At 55.5% G+C, this 18857-nt stretch overlaps 5 protein-coding genes across 5 annotated transcripts; 2 read left to right on the top strand and 3 right to left on the bottom strand.

Annotated features, from left to right (window-relative positions):
- Positions 1 to 602: 602 nt before the first annotated feature.
- PFLUO_LOCUS9455 (uncharacterized protein) lies at positions 603 to 4631 on the bottom strand (the record flags this gene model as incomplete). The annotated part of the gene is made up of 2 exons (XM_073787284.1): positions 603 to 1087; positions 1337 to 4631. 2 exons carry the CDS (start codon positions 4629 to 4631, stop codon positions 603 to 605), a joined length of 3780 nt encoding a protein of 1259 aa, XP_073643455.1.
- Positions 4632 to 4998: 367 nt separating this feature from the next.
- Positions 4999 to 9640, bottom strand: PFLUO_LOCUS9454 (uncharacterized protein; the record flags this gene model as incomplete). The annotated part of the gene is made up of 2 exons (XM_073787283.1): positions 4999 to 6563; positions 6616 to 9640. 2 exons carry the CDS (start codon positions 9638 to 9640, stop codon positions 4999 to 5001), a joined length of 4590 nt encoding a protein of 1529 aa, XP_073643454.1.
- Positions 9641 to 10389: 749 nt separating this feature from the next.
- PFLUO_LOCUS9453 (uncharacterized protein) lies at positions 10390 to 14022 on the top strand (the record flags this gene model as incomplete). Its single annotated transcript, XM_073787282.1, has 2 exons — positions 10390 to 10499; positions 10563 to 14022. 2 exons carry the CDS (start codon positions 10390 to 10392, stop codon positions 14020 to 14022), a joined length of 3570 nt encoding a protein of 1189 aa, XP_073643453.1.
- A 679-nt stretch (positions 14023 to 14701) lies between these two features.
- On the bottom strand, positions 14702 to 15276 carry PFLUO_LOCUS9452 (uncharacterized protein; the record flags this gene model as incomplete). Its single annotated transcript, XM_073787281.1, has 2 exons — positions 14702 to 15217; positions 15268 to 15276. The coding sequence occupies 2 exons, from the start codon at positions 15274 to 15276 to the stop codon at positions 14702 to 14704; spliced, it is 525 nt and encodes a 174-aa protein (XP_073643452.1).
- A 635-nt stretch (positions 15277 to 15911) lies between these two features.
- On the top strand, positions 15912 to 18474 carry PFLUO_LOCUS9451 (anaphase-promoting complex subunit cdc27; the record flags this gene model as incomplete). Its single annotated transcript, XM_073787280.1, has 4 exons — positions 15912 to 16248; positions 16305 to 16478; positions 16529 to 18348; positions 18403 to 18474. 4 exons carry the CDS (start codon positions 15912 to 15914, stop codon positions 18472 to 18474), a joined length of 2403 nt encoding a protein of 800 aa, XP_073643451.1.
- Between the last annotated feature and the right edge of the window lie 383 nt (positions 18475 to 18857).

The following is an 18857-nucleotide window of genomic DNA, read 5'->3' as shown; positions in this document are numbered from 1 at the left end:
CATCAACAACATGACTCGCCCCCAAATCTTATATCCAACAGCGCCAACTGTTGGGTGACTACTAGTGGTTAGGGGTCCGCTTGGCGGCGAGAATGTTCGACAATCCGTTGCTTTCGTTTACCACATCCCCGCTTTTTCCACCAATCCCCCACAGTCTTTCTCTCGTCTATCGCAGTAGATCGACTCAGCCACGACCCTATATCATGTTTCGTATATCTATTCTTGCTCCTTGACTGTCATGAGGTGGCCGGTTACGCGAGAAGGGGGTGTTCGTGTGATGTACAAATCTACACTGGCCAACTTTTCATCCGAACGCAAACAGTAGACATTATTTGAAATATTACCCAAAATTGCATCAATAAAGGAGAAGACAGACACGACAAACACAAATTGCATCAATAACAAGTCCTGCCACGCCCAATCCGGGTATATGTATATGTGTATTTATCGCACAGCATCGCATCGCATTGCATCGCAGTCAAATCAGTCATAATCCACGCACATCATATCATATCATATCATATCAAATCCAAACCAATGGCAAAACAAACAACAGATACTCATATTCGTAACAACTCCCCTCATAACAAGCCTAGCCTAGCCTAAGCAAGCTGTCGTTCAATATTCCTCGGCCCAGTAAGCAACGGTGGCATAGGCACGGGACGACGATACACGGGGCCGTGCGGATTCGGTTGAGGAGGTGGTGGGGGAGGCGGAGGGCGGGCATAGCTTATACCCGGATGGTGGTGAGGCGAGGGAGAAGGCATGGGATAGCCCTGGCCTTGAGCTGGGTGGTGTGACAGAGCCAGTCGACCAAAATCATCAGGTAGATGCTGGGCTTGGTAGCGGGTGTGCTGCTGGTGCTGAGCTGCTGACTGCGGCGGCTGCGAGCCGGCGAACGCGGTAGAGCGGATGGGAGCGCCGGGGAGGGAGATAGCCGAGGCCTTTAACGTGCGCACGATGTCGTCGAAGGTCACCTCCATCGGCGTGATGTAGGTGGTGTTGCTCTTTTCGGACCAAGCGAGGACGTGACCGCAGACTCGGCCAGTTGATCTGTCGAAGACCCATGCGCCGGAGTCGCCGGGGGCTGGTGCGTAGATAGTATGTTAGCATTTCCGTTTACTCGATACGAGCGAGCGATAGATTTAACAGATGGGTTTCAAGTGGGTGTGTTTTCTTTTAAGCAGTTATCGCGTTAAAGAAAGAAAGGAAGGAAGGGAGGAGGAAGGACATGATCGGGAATCAATCATGACTGCAAAGAAAAAGAAACAAGAATGGGTATCTAATTGATGATCGTGGCGACATTAACAAGTGCCTGTCTCGGTGCGCGTCTTACCTCCAAAGTTCCCATTGACGCAAAAGCTCGTCGAGAAAGAATGTCGGCCATGCAGTTTCACCAGGGTCATAGCCTTAGATATCTGGCCCGTCTGCAGCCCACTGGTCCGTCCGCAGCAATGCACGTACAGGCCGCCTAGATCCTCCATGCGGGCTACTTGGTCGAGAAATATAGGCTGGGAATGCATCATCGAGCCCGAACGGTTGTCGAGGATGATGTTGCGGGGGTCCATGCGTGCATCGTCGACTTTGATCAGAGCCCAGTCGATTTCGTGCTTGAGGCCTTTCCGCGTCCAGCGTCGAACGCCAGAGGAGGCGTGTACATGGCCCAACGAATGGGATGCGAGATGCTCATCGTCGCGGTCTTCGATCGACGGGAAGAAGTCTTCGTGCACGTCGTCGATGGCGGGTTGTGTAACAAGGAGCCGAGGTTCTTCGCCGGGTTCAATGCCGGCCGTGTCGCCAATCGACGCCGTGTCATCATCGTCGTTGTCCTCGCCTTCGACCGACTCTTCGTCTGATGAATCCTCGTCCGAAAGCCAGAACTCGTCGTAGCTGGCATCTAGACTTTGCGACAAAGATGCGTCATCATCGTCTTCAAAGTCCGAGATTTCAAGGTCCAGGTTTGTCTCCGGCGGATTGTGTTCAACATAAGCATGTGTAAAATCCGGATGCGGAATATCAGAGGTATCGCGAGGCCCGTTACCAGATGATCGAGATGGATCGTCGGCACTATTATCGCATTCATCCTCACTGGGGGCCTCGAGCATGTGATGGACAGTCAGGCCGTATGGCAGGCCATCCACAAGGACAGCACCGCCGTAAGAGACCGGGGGCAGGTGCTCCTCATTTTGAAAGGCGCCGATCGATGCACCACAGAGAGGCCGCTGCTGGTAGCAGGGATTGAGTTCCCGCTGACGAAAGGGCGTTTCGTTCGACCCATTGGGGCGGGTCTTGGCCGGCCTGCGGCGCTTCTTGAGGACTTTGGATCGTTCAATGTCACCCCGCAGAACGATCAAGTCCCAATCATCCCGTTCCAGAGGGAAATGTTTCTTCAACGCAGACCGAACTTTCTTCACACTGGCGCAAGTTACGCAGATGGTTGTTCGGGCCGTCTCGGGGGACTCGCCAGTCACCATCAAGGTCGCGCCACACGATTCATTAGACTCCTTCAAGATCTTCTGTAGAAGCCGGCTCAATCGGGGCATCATTTGGAAGTTCCATTCCTGGAGATGGTCGTCGGGGATCTCGAGGTCAGGGAGTCGCTTGACGGTACGCTTCTTCTTGAGCGCGTCGGCCGGAGTCTTCTCGACCGTGACCGGGCTGCTCCAGTCATCTGTGGGGAGAGTGGGAAGCTGCTTGTCCAAATGCGCAGAAGGTTGGTACAGGCTCGTCTTTTCGGGCACAGCAGGCTCGGGAGTTGGGACGAGCGCAAGCGGGAGATAGTCATTTAATTCCTCGGGTCGAGGCGCTGAGAAGATATCAATCTGGGAGCATGACCACATGATCTTGCAGATAGTATATAGGAAGTTCATTGAGAAGGCAAATGTCCCGTCGGGCTCGGACAAGTCGAGAACTGGGTAGTGATAGATTTGAGGGATTCGGAGTTGGAGATCGCTCATGCCTTGGGTGGAAAGATGGAAGTTGGGCGCATCAAGACACAGCTGCACAGCCTGGAGATAGGCGCTGCCGCACTTGGGGCCAAGCTTTTTGACATAGAGGTCCTCAACGCGATGTTTGAACCAAGAGCGATCGTACTTCATCTTCCAAAGGCGGCCAATGGGCGCCCACAGTCCAATTTCCAACAGAACCAAGCCGAGGGAATACAGATCGTAGGCCCAAGCGCCATCATCTTCCAGCGACCTCTTGTCCTCGGGATGGCGGTACATGGCCGAAGCCAGAGGCTCAGGGGTCGGTCCATCGCCAGAGAAGCGTGCCGGAGTGGTGAGGTACGGTCGACGAAGATCAGGGGCGAGACCGCTCTCATCGTTGTTGGCATCAATACGGCCAGGGAAAAAAATCACATTGCTGCTGTTGATGTTTCCATGCACGGCATTCTGGCTTCTCATATGCAAAGCTGACATCAAAAGATCATACGCCAGGCGGAACCGAGTCTCCAGGTTAGGCACTCGTTTTTCACGATAATCCTCTGCAGACGGCAGAAGCGCCACGAGAGGCGCTGGTTTCAGTTCTTTCAGCAAATCGCTTGGATTTTGAAGAAATGGGAAATAGTCGACAGGCATCTGATAGAGAAACGCATAGCGAGCGTTGGGCCGGTCAATGGTGTACCCCAAAAACCGCAGCAGTCCCAAGTGGGCCACGCGAGCATTCTGCAGCAGCTGTTCCACAGACTGCTGCAGCTTTTCTATCCGAGAGCTCTTGGTATCTGTCTGGTTTTGCACCATCATAGGCATGAACTCAACCAACACGGAGACATGCGATTCCTTGCTAAATTGAAGAGACGACACTGCCGAAGCCTTCAGGCGACCAATGGCACGCGAGTTCGATGATGCGGCAACGGCCTCATATGGCGGAGGGCTGGGGTCCTGGGCGGCACCGAAGAGTTGTAATGCGGATTGCTCGATGACGAGATCCTTCGACGGCACGAATGGGTTGGTGGCATCGCGCAGAGGGGCTGTTGTGGGGGGATATGTGAAGGGATCGAGCATTTGGGCGGACTTTTCCTTTAATTCGGAGAACGAGCCGTGCGGAGAAGCGTAAGGCGAGGTCGGGTTCTGCGTCCGACGCGCGGCCGCGCTCACGCGACTTGAGGACATACTCGAGGCCATTGTGCGGCGCGAGCGAGAAAGGTCATAGAGGGTATCAATGCAGGCCGTCAAGTCGCTCAGGATCGTCTGAGAGCGGCTGATATCGTCGTCGGTCCACTGGGTTTTGAGGGGCAGGCGGCTGAGGACGTCTTTGGAATCGATCTTGCGTTCCTTCGAGGGCAGAATGACCGGCGCTGTATCGATGTGTTGCACCCGTTCTGCCTCGTTGAGCAGGTCCTGGATCGAAGACATGACGCTCTCCACCACATCACTAAAGCCCGCGGCTGTCAGCGACTCGTCGATGTCATTCGGCTGGGCGGCGCTGGCGTCGCTCCAGTCCAGACCCCAGGCCAGCAGCCGATCTCTTTGTTTCTGGAAACTCTGGTGTAAGGCAACGAGCTCCGGGTCGTCGAGGGCTTTGGAAGCAGTCGTGACGCTCTCGCAGGAGGTCTTGGTATCGGTGTACAGCTTGGTGAGGCGCCGCTGGAGGAAACCGCCTCCTCCTCCTACATGGCGAAGGACGGACATGATGGCGGGTGAGGCGGGAAGGGATTGGAAGTCGAGGAGGGAGGGAAGATTCAAGAAGAGGAATCAGCAACCCTTCGCGGGGAGGTGAAGAACGCCGTAGTCAAGGCGAGCAGATGTGGGTGCCTGATGGCGATAACGGCTACTCTAACGCTGTTGCCTAACCAATCACACCGGGTCCGTGGGGCGGCCGGGGGTCACGTGGCAGGCAGCCGCAATCCGGGCTTGGTAATCAGGGCCTCAGGCATTAACTAGGTGGAATTCTGGAGGACTATACATGCAGACCATGATGATAATGCCCGAAGGGAGGGGGGGAGATACACAAATAAGATACTAAAATGAACATGCGCTGCCATCCCTTCCCTCACTCTCACTCGGTGATCACCCGCCGCGATACACCGACATCCCGCGCCCGCTTCTCGCTGAAATTGTGCAGGCGCTCCCCGATCAGGTAGACATCGTCGCGGATGTCGATGCGCCAGAGAGCCACCTGTCGCCGGACCAGATGCGCGACCCACAGAGCGAGACCCAGGCACAGCGTGGCTGGGTACGCGTACCGGTAGATGTCCGACTGTAGCTCAGGGCGGGAGGCGAACACGGCCCACCGCATGCAGAAGCCAACCGATAGAGGCAGGGCGGTGGCCACCGCAGTGAAGAGGGTGACTGGGAGGATCAGGGCGCGGGTAGCCAAGGCGACATCCGGTCGGAACCACCCGTCATGGAAAATGCCGTTGAGGATGGCGGCCGCCCAGGAGTGGGGGTGCCAGAGAGTCAGCTTGATGGCCATTTGGACGTACAGCACGCCGAGGGTCCAGTCTTGGACGAGGTGGACGACATGGGATTGTCCACCGTCGAAGAACGTGTGCATCGGGATGAGAAGATACAGCTCGCTGAGGAGCGCAAACAGAGACGGGAGGAGAACGACGAACACGGCGGCGATGTAGAGGAGCCGCGCGGCATCGGTCGTCAGAGCGGCAAGGGCCTGCCCAACCTGCCGAGGGTTGTGTCGTAATGTCGCCGCCTGGTCGCGGAGCAGGCCAAGGACGGTGCGACAGTGGAAGGCGATGTAGGCAGCTCCTCCCGCCACACACAGGCCGCAGGAGAAGGCATACACGTCGTTCACGGGTACCGGGTTCGACACGCAGTACGAGATGATCTTGCGCCCAATGACCAACGGGATAATGGTGATGCCTACCCCGGAGCTGGCGGCGAACAGCCAGATCAAAAGGATGAAGGCAGCAACGCGAGTCCGGAAGAACGGCGGAATGTAGACTCGGGTGAACGAGTTGCTGGACCGGCCATGAAGCCCATCGTCCGGGTCGGGCTTGCCATCGACCCGTTCATTCTCTTCGGTCACATCCACAAACACCCGTGTCCCCTTGGGGATCCGGACCTGATCGGAAGCAGGAGCACGAACGTATCTGCCATCCCGCACAAAGTAAACGTCGCGGTTTTCCTGTGCGGCCGCAGCTCGCTGATCCTCGCCGATGACGGGGTGTTCCCAGTCGCCCTTGCGTCCTACCAACACACCCCACCATGACCGCCGGACATGGTGGCCCTCTTCTTCCAGGTGCCTCTCGGGGAAAAAGAAATTGCTGAGACGCAGGAAATGGGCGCACTTGTGGAACCACCAATCATACAGATCGTGCAGTCCGTCGGACGGCTTGAGGGACTGGACTGCCAGTGGCAGGACAAAATTGTAGAACAGGAGATCGACCGGGAATTCAAGCATCGGAGCACTAGAAGACCAATTGAGGGGAAGGACGCCATCGGCAGTGAAATGCAGGCCCCATACAACCCCCCCGAGGAAAACGATCACCAAAGCACCGTAAACCAAGGCACTAAACCCGATCTTGCGGAGTTGAGTAGTAATGCTGCGCTCGAGGACATCGCGAATGGGATGGAATGTTGGATCATCCGGATCGCGAATGAAATCTGTGGTCGAAACTGTCAGCGCAGCTTTGAAAAGATTGGGTCCTGTACTTACAGAGAACACCGCTCCGCAGAATCTTTCGGCACATGGAGACAAATAGCGCGAAGTGGAACATGTAGCAAGTTCCAATGAACCAGTGCACGAAAAGGGAAGTGAGCGGCGAGCGGGCGGTAAAGGCGATGCGGGATGCGATTGTGGCATTGGAGAACAGGGGCAGCAGAGCAACATCCAGAAGCGTGCCGCAGTAGAGAGGGAAGACAATCATCTCTATCCCGATGATGAGAATAACTTTCATGACGCCCCCTGCTTGCAGGAGAATCTCGGCGAAGATGCCTTCAATCCGCTGGCCGCGACCCACCCCGGACAAGAATCCTGTAATCCGAAGATAGAGAAGTCCCATGATGCTGGCAAGTAGATAGCCCATCAAGATGGCAATGATGCGGTCTTTGGTGTCCCATACAGCCAAGTCATAATCAACGGGTATGGTAGCTGCAGCTGGCTGGGCCACATTTCCGTTCATGAATCTTGTGCCAGATATTGAAGATTTTGTGAGATTGCTGAGCTGTTGCCATGCTAGTCCAATAACGTCCTTAGACTGAGATAGATTGGAGTTGAAGGAGAATGCCCCCGAAATCCCGCCAGTGGCAAGGCGAAGAGGCAGGTCATGCCCAATAAACTTGATGACGGTGAAAACTGACTGGAATACCGCAGACACGCGGGCTTGATGAAGCCTAAGCGCTTGGTGTGAAAGGATCGAAAACATGGGGATATCAGTCTGGTGGAACATGAGGAAGGACTTGGCGACCTTGTGCAAGCGGTTGCTGCTAGCATCGATCAGAGAAAGCGATGCACTCGAGATTGATTTGCCTCGAGGAATCCATTTGCCAATGGGGATAACGGCACCGAAAGGACTGAGCGCAAAACTCAGCCCGTACATCAGGTAGCCCAGGCTGCCAATCAGTGTGTCGAGGGCAATATCCGCGACCACGGTGACAGCAGTCATCGGAACGCCGATGACAAGCTCCACGGGATTGGCCAGGAGAACGAGAGCGATCTTACCCCACAGGTACGGCAGCCAGATTCCCAGGGCTACGGTGAAGGCAATCAAAAGTGCACAGAAGACACCGTTTTGCAACAGCCCAAAGATGGGACCTTGCATGCCAATAAGGTCCATGATGCCTTCGAAATCGTCGCCTTCGATGGCATCCATATCATTGCCATCCATACCAGCATCTCCAGCGGCCGCAATGTCACCATCGGCTTGTGCGTCTTCCGCGTGGGGGTGCAGGGGCACAAACGGGTCCTCCAAAGCTGGGTCTTGGACAATCTGTTCATCATCTTCCGGCACTGGTTCTAATGCATCATGATTGACCGGAGTGATATCCCCCCAGAACCAATCAAAGAGTCGCTCCACAACTCCCTGTGGAGGATGATGAGTATCGGTCTCATGGTTCTCGATAGCTGAGCTGTCTGTAGCGGCTGCTTCATTGTTCGTAACCGGTTGCTGGTCGTCGCGAGCATCGTTGGGCGGCTGCGTCGGGCCAGTATTGTCGGTATTGGAGCGACCAGACGACTCTGCGTGATCATTATCGACATTTTCAGGTGCACGAGTGCTAGGCTCTGCCGCAGGAAACGATGGCTGTGCAGCCAGCGGTGTTGCCTGGGCCAGTGGTGTTGGTGTCAACGCGTCCACGAGCCAGCCCAGCTCATCCTCCAGACCTTCCTCCCGAAGAATTCGAAACATTTCATCACGATTGCCGTTGGCTCGGGCATAGATCTCTCGGACGTGACTTACTCGCGCAGTGTGAGGACCCGGACGGAAGTCAGGAACCCGGGCCCCGAGCGGGTCACCTTCGGAACGAGCTGCAGACGTATCATCGGAATCACTCTCTGCATCACTCCAAGAGGGGGCTGGAGAATGCGCGCGAGCGTCATCATCTGGGTCATGGCCGTGAATGCCATGTTCTTGATTCACATGGTCTTCGGCGTGTTGACCAAACAGGGGTCGCGGAATCGCTTCTGCGTCTTGTTCGTCGTCAAGGCGGTTGTTGGCAATCAGGTTGACAGCGGCCTCGCGTTCGCCATCTGCAATGTTCGCCATGGGCTGCTGTTGGACAACCCACTCGCGGATGAGGAAGAGCAGGATGAACGCAACAACCACGAGCAGCGTGATCAATTGGCCTTCCAGGGTGTCGATGATCATGTTGTTGATGGTAGGGTAAGGGGTCAAAGAATACAGGAATTTCACGTCCGAGAGCCACGAGGGATGTCGGGATTTGACCATGCTTGTTGTTGCGTTGCTCGAGCTAGAACCGTCTTGGGCTCCGGTCGAGGTGAAACCAGGAATGAGTAGGGCGGGAATGACTTTTTTGATTATGGTGAGCATGAAAGGCTCGCCTGCGGCGACACTCGGCATGGATGACTGCGCTTGGGGGACTGCGCTAGCAGCAGATAATGCGGTATTGGTGATGGTCGACGTTCCCGAGTACTTGGTCGTGTATGTTGATCCCGCGGAGTCGGTCAGGATCTCATTCACGGCGTATGTGATCAATTGGGTAGCGCCATCCTGGGAGGTGCGCATCGCCTGGCGCTGAACAGTCTCAGTGCCTGACCAGCGGCCATCGGCAAGCCAGAACAGCGCTCGCCAGATCGCGCGCATCGACCACGGCAGCCACGCCAGCCACACGAATGCCACGAGGAGGAAGCGTAGCCACGTCCCCATGGTCCGAAAGCTCTGAATAAAGGCTTGTCGCAGAAAAAGAGGGGCCGGGAGGCTCTGGGGCATGTTTGGGTCGTAGAGCTTGGTGAAACGGAAGGGCGTTTTGCAGAGCTCGCAGTGTTTCTTTTGGGAGTGTGATAGCCATTCAACCAGGCACAGTTGGTGCACGAACTTGATGCTGCCACTGCACTTGCATGGGTAGAACAACGGCTCTTCCTCAGTGGCTTCTCCATGGCAGATGCGGCAGGTATCCGGGTCCTCCATGCCCTTGTCCCGTGGATCGTAGGCTGGGTCGTTCATCAGGTCAGGAAACCCAGCCGAAACCGCAGAGCGGCGGCCCTGGCTGTCGGCCGTGTCCATTGTGGTGGCGCCAATCCGACGGGTCCTCCTTCAGAGGATCAGCATAGTCCCAGCCAGGCGGGAAGTGAAATATTGACGAAGCCGTCGAGGGCGGGTGAAGGGAGGTGGTAGAGAATTCAGCCGTATGATCTGTGGAGTTGGGTCAATGTTCCATTGCAAGACGTGAGAGAGAAGTGCGCACTCACACCAGGCTGTTTGCTCGCAAGACGCAGGTTCCCAATCAGGTAGTGGCGCCAGATGCTGTAGGGCTGACTCAGCCACATGACCATCTCTGACAATATTACCACCATTGATAGAGGGAATAGATTGGTAATGGTGTAATTACCAGACTGCCCTTTGGCACCGCGCGATGACCTCACCGACTGGCTGCCTCCGGCCTACATGAACAACTGTTCTTTATCCAGTGTGAGGACCTAGTACCTGCCTAAGCGACTAGGGAGTAGAGCCTGCTGTTGGCTGAGTACTGGCCGATTCCTCTCTCTTTCCTCTACTTTTCACATCTGATCCTCCGACCGACCGCGGCCCGCGCGTGAAGACCAGTGCTAGCGCCCGAACCACGCGAGACATTCCCAATCCTTTCCTTCGACCACCGAAAAAGAAGGGTTCCAAGCTCCAGCTCTCGGTCACCACATTACCCATCCCAGCGGGACCATCGCGCTCTCTTCCCCCGGATGAAACAATAATCTCAGTTTCACCTGCTCCGACACTCACTGTGCCTGCTTGATCCTGAGAGGTCTGTCTCGGTCGTCATGTCAGTAGTAACAGAGAATGGCCATGCGCCAGAGGGCGGGACCAAACCCGCGCAAAGAGTTCGAAACAGCAAGAGTCCGTTACGGTGGATGGTCGGCCTGGCGGTTCGGTGAGTACCTGTCGGATCCAGTCCCTATCTGTCCTCTCCAAACTGACCGTCGAATTCGACTAGGCTCTGCATCTGGTACGCGCTGCTAACCCCGTTTCTACGATGCCCGTCCGATCTCTCGCAACTGGACGAGTCGTCGTCTCGAGTCTGCAAGCCCTACTTGATTGCGCGTTCGCATGTAGAGCCCTATGTCACGCCCTATTACAACACATATGCGGCGCCGTACGTGGACCAGGCATGGCCGTACGTGGAAGTGGTCCACGAACGGGTGTACGTGCCGGCGTCGGGAGTGGCCAAGCTGGGTTACGACCGCTACGGCGCTCCTGCACTGGGACATGTGCAGGCCTTTGGCGCGGAGCAATGGAGAGCCCAGGTGATGCCGATCGTGCAGACGGCTCAGGATAAGGCGAATGGGCTGTACATGGCTCAAGTGGACCCGTATGTCCAGCAGGGTCTGAATGTGGTGTCGCCATACTATCAGAAAGCAAACGCCGCGGCCTCCACCGTTTACTGGGACCACTTCGTGCCCTTCTACACCCAGTCCAAGCCCTTCATTGGGAAGACATACGCCACCGGCCAGGGTCTTCTGGCCACTCAAGTGATGCCTGGGGTGCAGTATACCTGGTCGTCGGTGGTCTATTTTGCCAACAGTTCGTTATGGCCTCACGTCACAGGCCTCTACTCCGAGCAGGTTGAGCCCCAACTTGTCAAGATCGGACAGCGTCTGGCGAGCTACCGAGAGGGCAAGAGAATTCGTTCTGTGGTGGAGGACGTGGACAACAGTTCCTCGGAGCAGCCCGTCTCAACAGCTCCCGTGTTGGAGGAAACGGAACGCACCTCGAGCACTGCCACCACGACTTCAACAGCGACCCTCGAAGTTCAACCAACGCCGCCCTCGGCCCCTACACTGTCGCCTACCGAGCAAACACAACAAGATCGCGAGCGAATCGACTCTGATCTTCGACGATGGCAAGAGAAGTTTGCCGCCGCAGCCGATAAAGGAATTGAGGACCTTGAAGAACGCATCGAGGCAATTGTTTCTGCCCTTGTTGCGAGCAGCGTGACAGGTCATGGTGAGAGTCTGTCAACAGCGCTCGAAACCGTCTCCCGCGAACGGGTCTCCTCGCTCAAACAGCACATCAATGAGATGGTCGAGTCCTTGCCGGAGGAGGAAGCGCCAGAAGCTGAAGAAGCTGTTCTTGAGCAGCTTCTTGGGGATATCCGGCAGTCAGCCATCTCCGTTAGAGACCGCGCCCATGCGGTCCGTCAATGGTACCTGGGCTTCGATGATGAGCTTATGCGGCGCGTTTCCGCCGCGGTCAATACGACCCTGGATGTTCTGGACAGCATTCGTGATCTCGGATTGCAGGAAGTCGGAACCCGCTGGGCATGGATGGACAGCGTGACCTACGCGGATTGGACAAAGTACCATGCGCTCAAGGCACAACTGGAGGACTGGCGCAATGAAATTCGCGAGGTTAGCGTCAACCACAAGTCGGTGGCTGAGGCTAAGTCGGTGGCACACGAGATTCTGGACCATGCTATGGAAGTCGCGGAACAGACGGCCAAGGAACTGGTCAGACTCAAGGATGTCGGTCAGTGGAAGATGGCTGCTCGCGAAGTCAGTGACAACTTTGACACGAGAACTGAACCCCCACCACCGCGGCCACAGCCTGTTGAGGAGTCCGAAGAAGAGTCTGAAGGGAATGCCGAGGGCGACCACGACGAGACTTCGAAGTCTCACTCGGATAATGCTGCGACTGCTTCTGAAGATGAGGATACTGTGCTCGAGTCAGATAGCCCTGAACCTGACGTCGACGAAGAAACTGTTTCCGACAACACGGATAAAGCGTCTGACTTCGACATCGAGGACGAGACTCCACATGAGTCCGTCCTGTCTGACGAGGCTGGCGAGCACCACAAAACCTTCTCCAGTGCGCCTTCTTGGGGAGTTGCGGCCGCCGATGTGGGGGCTCAACAAGACCCCATTTTGGATGACGACGACCAAGACCGATGGGAAAGTTGGGCCAGCCAGGTCGACGACAAAGCGAGCTCGGTGATCGCACCTTTGGCTCACATCTCGTCCATTGCGTCGTCGCGGCTGAGTGAGGGTCTTAGCTCAGCTTCTGTGCATTTGGCTCAGGTCCGACAGCCGGCGTCTACCACGGAGGCCGCCGGTATTTTCCCCCATGTGCTTGACGCCCAGCGCCGCTACTACGAGGCAGTCGGGCTAGCTCATGATCACTACAGCGTTTTCATTTCTACTGCCTCTCAGGCGGTTTATGGCACTCCTACGCCCACTCCTGCCCCCAAAGTTCAATCCATCATTGATGAAGCCGGATCTCAATATGAGCACGCATTTTCGCTGGCCTCTGCCAGTCTCTCCGCTGCCTTGGCGTCCGCAAGCTCTCTCATGTCCGGGACAGATGATAGCAAAGCACGGAGTCTCGTCGACGATGGAACATCCCGGTACAAGGCTGCCCTCTCTGCCGCTTCGACCACGCTGTTCGTGGCTTCTGCATCTGCCAGCTCCGCCCTCTACGGAACTCCGACCGGCACCATGGAGGCGCTTGCCAGCCAAGCGTCTGAGAACTGGGAAAATCTGGTTTCCAAGGCCAGCGAACAAATCTACGGCACTCCCCCGCCGTATCTCCAGCAGGTGGTGAATGACCGCCTTGTGCAGTTCGAAGCTGTACAGGGGCTGGTGTCGGAGTTGGTCATTGGCAAGCAACCTTCTTTCACCGAGAGTGTGATGAGCAGGCTGCACGCTGCCTACGAAACACCTTACCCAGCCGCCGCCGTGTCCTCTGCCTCGAGCTACATTTCAGAAGCTTATGACTCTGTGTCTTCGGCCGCTGCTTCTATCGCGAGCGAGGTGCCTACCGTCGAGGATGTCGTTGACAACGTGAATGAGCAAGCCCATGCGGCTGCAGAAGCCGTTAGTGCTGGTATCTACGGCACCCCCAAGGGTTCATTCGAGCAGGCCACAGAAGCGGTAGCTGAAGCCGTTAGTACCGGTATCTACGGCACCTCCAAGGGTTCATTCGAGCAGGCCACAGAAGCGGTAGCTGAAGCCGTTAGTACCGGTATCTACGGCACCCCCAAGGGTTCATTCGAGCAGGCCACAGAAGCGGCAGCTGAAGCCGTTAGTGCCGGTATCTACGGCACCCCCAAGGGTTCATTCGAGCAGGCCACGGAAGTGGCAGCTGATGCGTACGCCGCCGTATCTGCCAGCGCCAGCAGCGCCATCTACGGCCAAGAGCCTGAATACATGCAGATCGCCCGGGACGCGATCAAGAATATCCGACTCAAATACGAAGCCGCCGTCTCCGGCGATGAGTCCGGAGCAGTCGATGAACTTTCCTCCGCACTCCAAAAGGCCAAGCTCCGGCTGCACGAGCTCGCTTCCAGCGCAACCAGTGCTGTGACTGACGCAGCCGAAACGGCCTCGTCGCATGTGGACGACGCGACCAGTAGCCTCAAAGGCAAGGTTGCCGCCGAAACGGGCAAGGATGAATTGTAAATGGAAACATAACCTGGACAGATGGGCAAGCAGGCAGTGCACCTCTTTTTAAATTTTCTGTTTCTTCATTTATCATGTCACTCCACCTCACTTTGTGTTTTTATCATCACCACGCTGCCCTCCACCCATCTCCTCATCCTCCCACCGTCCCACGATGAGATCTCAGTCTTGCTACAGGAGTAGCTCGGTCGGTGGCTCCTCTCTCTCGGGAACGATTTCCCATATAGTTTGACACTATCGTGGCCGACTGTCATGATTTGCAAGATGCACAGTGATTGTGAATTTCGATTTCCTTTTGTTTTCCCAGTTTTGTTCTATTTATGTACGCTCCCCTGCTTCCTTGTCATTTTTCGTTTGTCTCACGGGAAGTGTGTATTTCGGTTTCGGGTTCTTTTGTCCGGTGGTGGTTGTTTCTATGTAGTATGGAGGGAGACATTGTCTGGGTACATAATGAGAATTGGTCCTGTTTGAATGTCGGAATGTGTTGGGAAGAAATGTGGTGTAGTCATGCAGGCTTTGCGCATCCAAAAGGTGATCTTGGTATAGTCACGGTTCCGCAACTGAAAGAAGTTCAAGGAGCTGGGGGAGCTGCGGAAGCCATCTCATACAAATTTTTGATCATCACATGTGGTACAGCATGCACTTCTATACTGAGCATGATATTCCCGGGCACCATCCACTACCGTGTCTTATACCGAGGCCCCCTCTTCTCCTTCTTCAGCTCCCGCTTGCTCTTCGCCTCCGCAGACCCCTCTTCCCCTTCAGCACCACCACCACCAGCCATCCCCGCAAAGCCCTTCTTCACACCCATGAAAGTGGTATACACCGCATACACCGAGTACAGCGGAATCACCATGGTAAACCACCACCCCCGATTCCCAAGAATCAGAACCGTGCACATGCAGATCCATGTCCAGTAGACCACATCCCACATGTACTCCGTCAGTCCAGTGGCACCGAGATCTGCACCCGCGGTGCGCAGAGAGCCATCTGCATGGTACCGGGGTCGGCCAATGTAGTCAAGGATAGCTTCAAGGGCCAGATTGGGGAGAATTCCCAGGATCAGGTATCGTTTCAGGGAATAGCGGTTGGAGAACCATAGCGCGAGCAGGAAGAACGTGTGCAGCACGGCAGAGATGAGGTGGGTTTGGAAGAGGCGCGCCGAATTGCGGGTGGCCAAGGTTTTGGCTGCTTTCTGCTAGAATTTAGCACGGTTATTTGTTCTGATTCAAAGCAAACCCATACCTGGGCCATGGTTGGTGACAGCAGTTCGGTTGTGGACAGACAGTCTGTAGTTCGAGTTGATCCGCTCGTTGCCCTCCACAACACTCACCGCCCGGCAGAACCACCCGCCCTGCCAGCTCCATCCGGAACGAGCGCAACCCATCATAATAATACCGACACGCAGTCTATCACCCGTGCCTTCTGCCCTCCAACACACTGGCAGAAATGTCTCTGGCTGGCTAGGCTAGGCTTGTGTTTTGCTGGAGGTCTCTCTTTGTTCATTTCCCTTTCTTTCTCTCACTCTGAACGCTGTGGGACCCTTTATTTCCGGTTCCAGTTGACTTACATTCCTCCGTGACTGTCCACAGCCCGATCAAGATCGGTGGATCCCCTCCCGTCTGCAGAGTCTTCAGACAAATTTCGAGGAGGTATCTCAGAGGTGTCTTGCAGGCGTTGATGGATTGCCTGCTTCCGCTGCCCCGATCTCCCCCATCGCGTCGTTGCTTCCTCCCCGCGTCTCGTAGCGCTTCCCAGAAACACAGGACCTGGAAGCGCCGTCTGGGCTGAGCCGTTTTGGACACAACCTCCTCTCAGCTTATTGTATCTTCTGGATCACTTTTGACCCGTTGTGGCCTCGTGTGTCTCCCCCCGCCCCCCGCCCCATCATGGCGCTCGCGACAGGGCACGTCGCCGGCCAGTTGCGACACCTCATCTACTACCACCTCGACAACAACCTGGTCCGAAATGCTCTCTTCCTTGCCGGACGTCTTCATGCCTACGAACCGCGATCCTTCGAAGCCCAGTACCTCCTGTCCCTCTGTCATCTTCTCGGTGGCGAAGTCAAGGCCGCCTTGGAGTGCAGCCAGAGCTCCGGCTCACGGGGCCTGCATGCAGGCTGTGCATATGTCTACGCTCAGGCGTGTCTGGATTTGGGGAAATATATTGACGGCATTACGGCACTGGAGCGCAGCAAAAGTCTCTGGGGCTCAAAAAACCACTGGAGTAGGCTTGTGACGTCTTTGTTGTGTTGGCCACTGCTAATACACTAGTGCAACTAGATAAACACAGTGAAACACACCGACAACATCTACCGGACGCGGCGGCGGTCTTCTGCTTACTTGGAAAGCTATGGCATGCTCATAAAGACTTGAACAAGGCGGTGGATTGCTATGTGGAAGCTCTGAAACTCAATCCGTTCATGTGGGATGCTTTCCTCGGGCTGTGCGAGACGGGTGCGTTGATCTCTTTCTATCAAGCCGATTTTCTGCTAACCTTGTGCCAGGCGTCAATATCCGCGTTCCTAATATCTACAACCTCAGCCCGGAGCTCCTTGCCATTATATCGTCGTCGTCCCCGGAGGAAAAGGATACTTCATCAGATCATCCCGCACCAGGAGAAGGACCCTTTTCCGTGCAAACAGCCAGTAATCCCAGTGCCGACCCTTTTATGGTTCCTACATCTCGGGTCGATTCCGAGACCACCTTCGGAAGCTCTGCTCTTTGGGAGAAACTGAATGGCAGCTCGGTCAGTGTTGCAGCTGTTACGCAACCTGTCATCCATGAGGGAGCTCAGACACCCCAGAGCAGTGGATCGGAGGAGTTCCGCATTGCCAATGGGGTCACCGACCCAGAGTCTGCATGGGAGCCCCCACTGGCTCCGGCCAGGAAGAACCGCACAATCCAAACTCTGAACATGGACCATCCCGTGAATCCTCCACCAAAAATGCGGCCAACCGGCATTCGACCACGGCCCAAAACTCGAATTGAATCAGACGACCAATCTACCGAACGTGAAATAAAGCCTGCTCCCAGAATTGCAGATCGTAAACGTACAATTTCTGGCCAGGTGGCTCACCCTCAAGTTCAACAACCAACGGAACCAGGAGCTCCGCAACGCCGGAGCGTGCGGCTGTTCAATCAAATCAAACCTACCACCAGCAAACTCTCCAACGCCACACTAACCGGAAGGGATGGACGGGAAATGAAAAAGATCCGGGGTATCAGCTCAAGGAACCGTCCTGGAACCACTTCGACTGTTGGCCGCGTCGTGAGCGGCAACCGGAAGCCCATGGAGTCCGCAGATGCCGATGGCAAGGACAATTACCTAACGTCGGTGCCACCCGTCCCACCCTTGCCCAAGAACTCCGAGAAGTCCAAGGATATTGAGGCCTTGAATTGGCTTCTGGGGCTTTTCAACAAACTCGCCTCGGGCTACTTCGCTTTGAGCAGATATAAATGCCCAGATGCGATCCAGCATTTTAGTTCGCTCTCCCAGGGTCAGCGTGAAACACCTTGGGTTTTGTCTCAACTTGGTCGAGCGTACTTTGAGCAGGCCATGTACGCAGAGTCTGCCAAGTATTTCTCTCGGGTCCAGATCGTGGCGCCCTCCCGGCACGAGGACATGGAGATCTATTCAACTGTGCTGTGGCATCTGAAAAGCGATGTCGAGCTGGCTTACTTGGCGCACCAGTTGCTTGAATCTGACCGGCTGTCACCACAAGCGTGGTGCGCCATCGGCAACTCATTCTCCCACCAACGGGATCACGATCAGGCTCTGAAATGTTTCAAGCGGGCAACGATGCTAGACCCGGAGTTCGCCTACGCGTTCACTCTCCAGGGACACGAGTATGTTGCCAATGAAGAATACGACAAGGCTCTTGATGCCTACCGGCGCGGAATCAACGTGGATAGCCGGCACTACAACGCATGGTACGGACTTGGCACGGTGTACGACAAGATGGGCAAGCTTGACTTTGCCGAGCAACATTTCCGCAACGCTGCCAGCATCAACCCCACAAACGCAGTGCTCATCTGCTGCATCGGGTTGGTTCTCGAGAAGATGAGTAACTCGCAGGGCGCCCTGATCCACTACAGTCGGGCGTGCTCACTTGCACCGCAGTCGGTGTTGGCGCGATTCCGCAAAGCCCGCGTACTCATGAAGCTGCAAGAGTACAAGTATGCTCTGCAGGAGCTGACGATCCTCAAGGATATCGCGCCCGACGAGGCGAACGTGCACTACCTGCTCGGCAAATTGTACAAAATGCTCAAGGACAAGGCCAATGCAATCAAGCACTTCACGACGGCCATGAATTTGGATCCAAAGGTATTTTTCTTTTTCCTCGGTTGTTTCCTTCTCGCTAACTCCTCTTCTCCACAGGCTCAACAGTATATCAAAGACGCAATGGAATCCTTGGATGATGAAGAGATGGAAGATGACGACATGGCTTAGACCCCGTGTCTCTGTCCTTTTTGTTCTTTCTGTTTTGGTCCCCCGGCTCACCATACCCTGGCGTTTCGGTTGCACATCAGCATTGCTGGGAGTTGTTTTTGTTTTTGTTTTTCCTTTTTTGCCTTTTTTCTTAGAAAATCCGGTCTGCATCGGCACCGAGGGTGTTGAGCTTTGTACATTAGCGTGGGCGTGTTTACACATGACGATGGACTGCCTTGGGCATATAGCATAATCGGTCATTCTTCCTATCCTTGTTTCTTTGTGTATACTTCTGATGCCGTCACCTGCCAGGATCAGCTGATGGCGGTGGGTCGGGGCAGAAAAAAAGCCACCGGCATTCATGCCCGAACATCTCCCACTTTTGCCTCGAACTCCATATCCCC

The sequence above is a fragment of the Penicillium psychrofluorescens genome (assembly GCF_964197705.1).
Source record: "Penicillium psychrofluorescens genome assembly, chromosome: 6".
Lineage (NCBI taxonomy): Eukaryota > Fungi > Ascomycota > Eurotiomycetes > Eurotiales > Aspergillaceae > Penicillium > Penicillium psychrofluorescens.
Note: the sequence above shows the minus strand (reverse complement) of the source record. Positions and strands in the feature narration are given on the sequence as shown.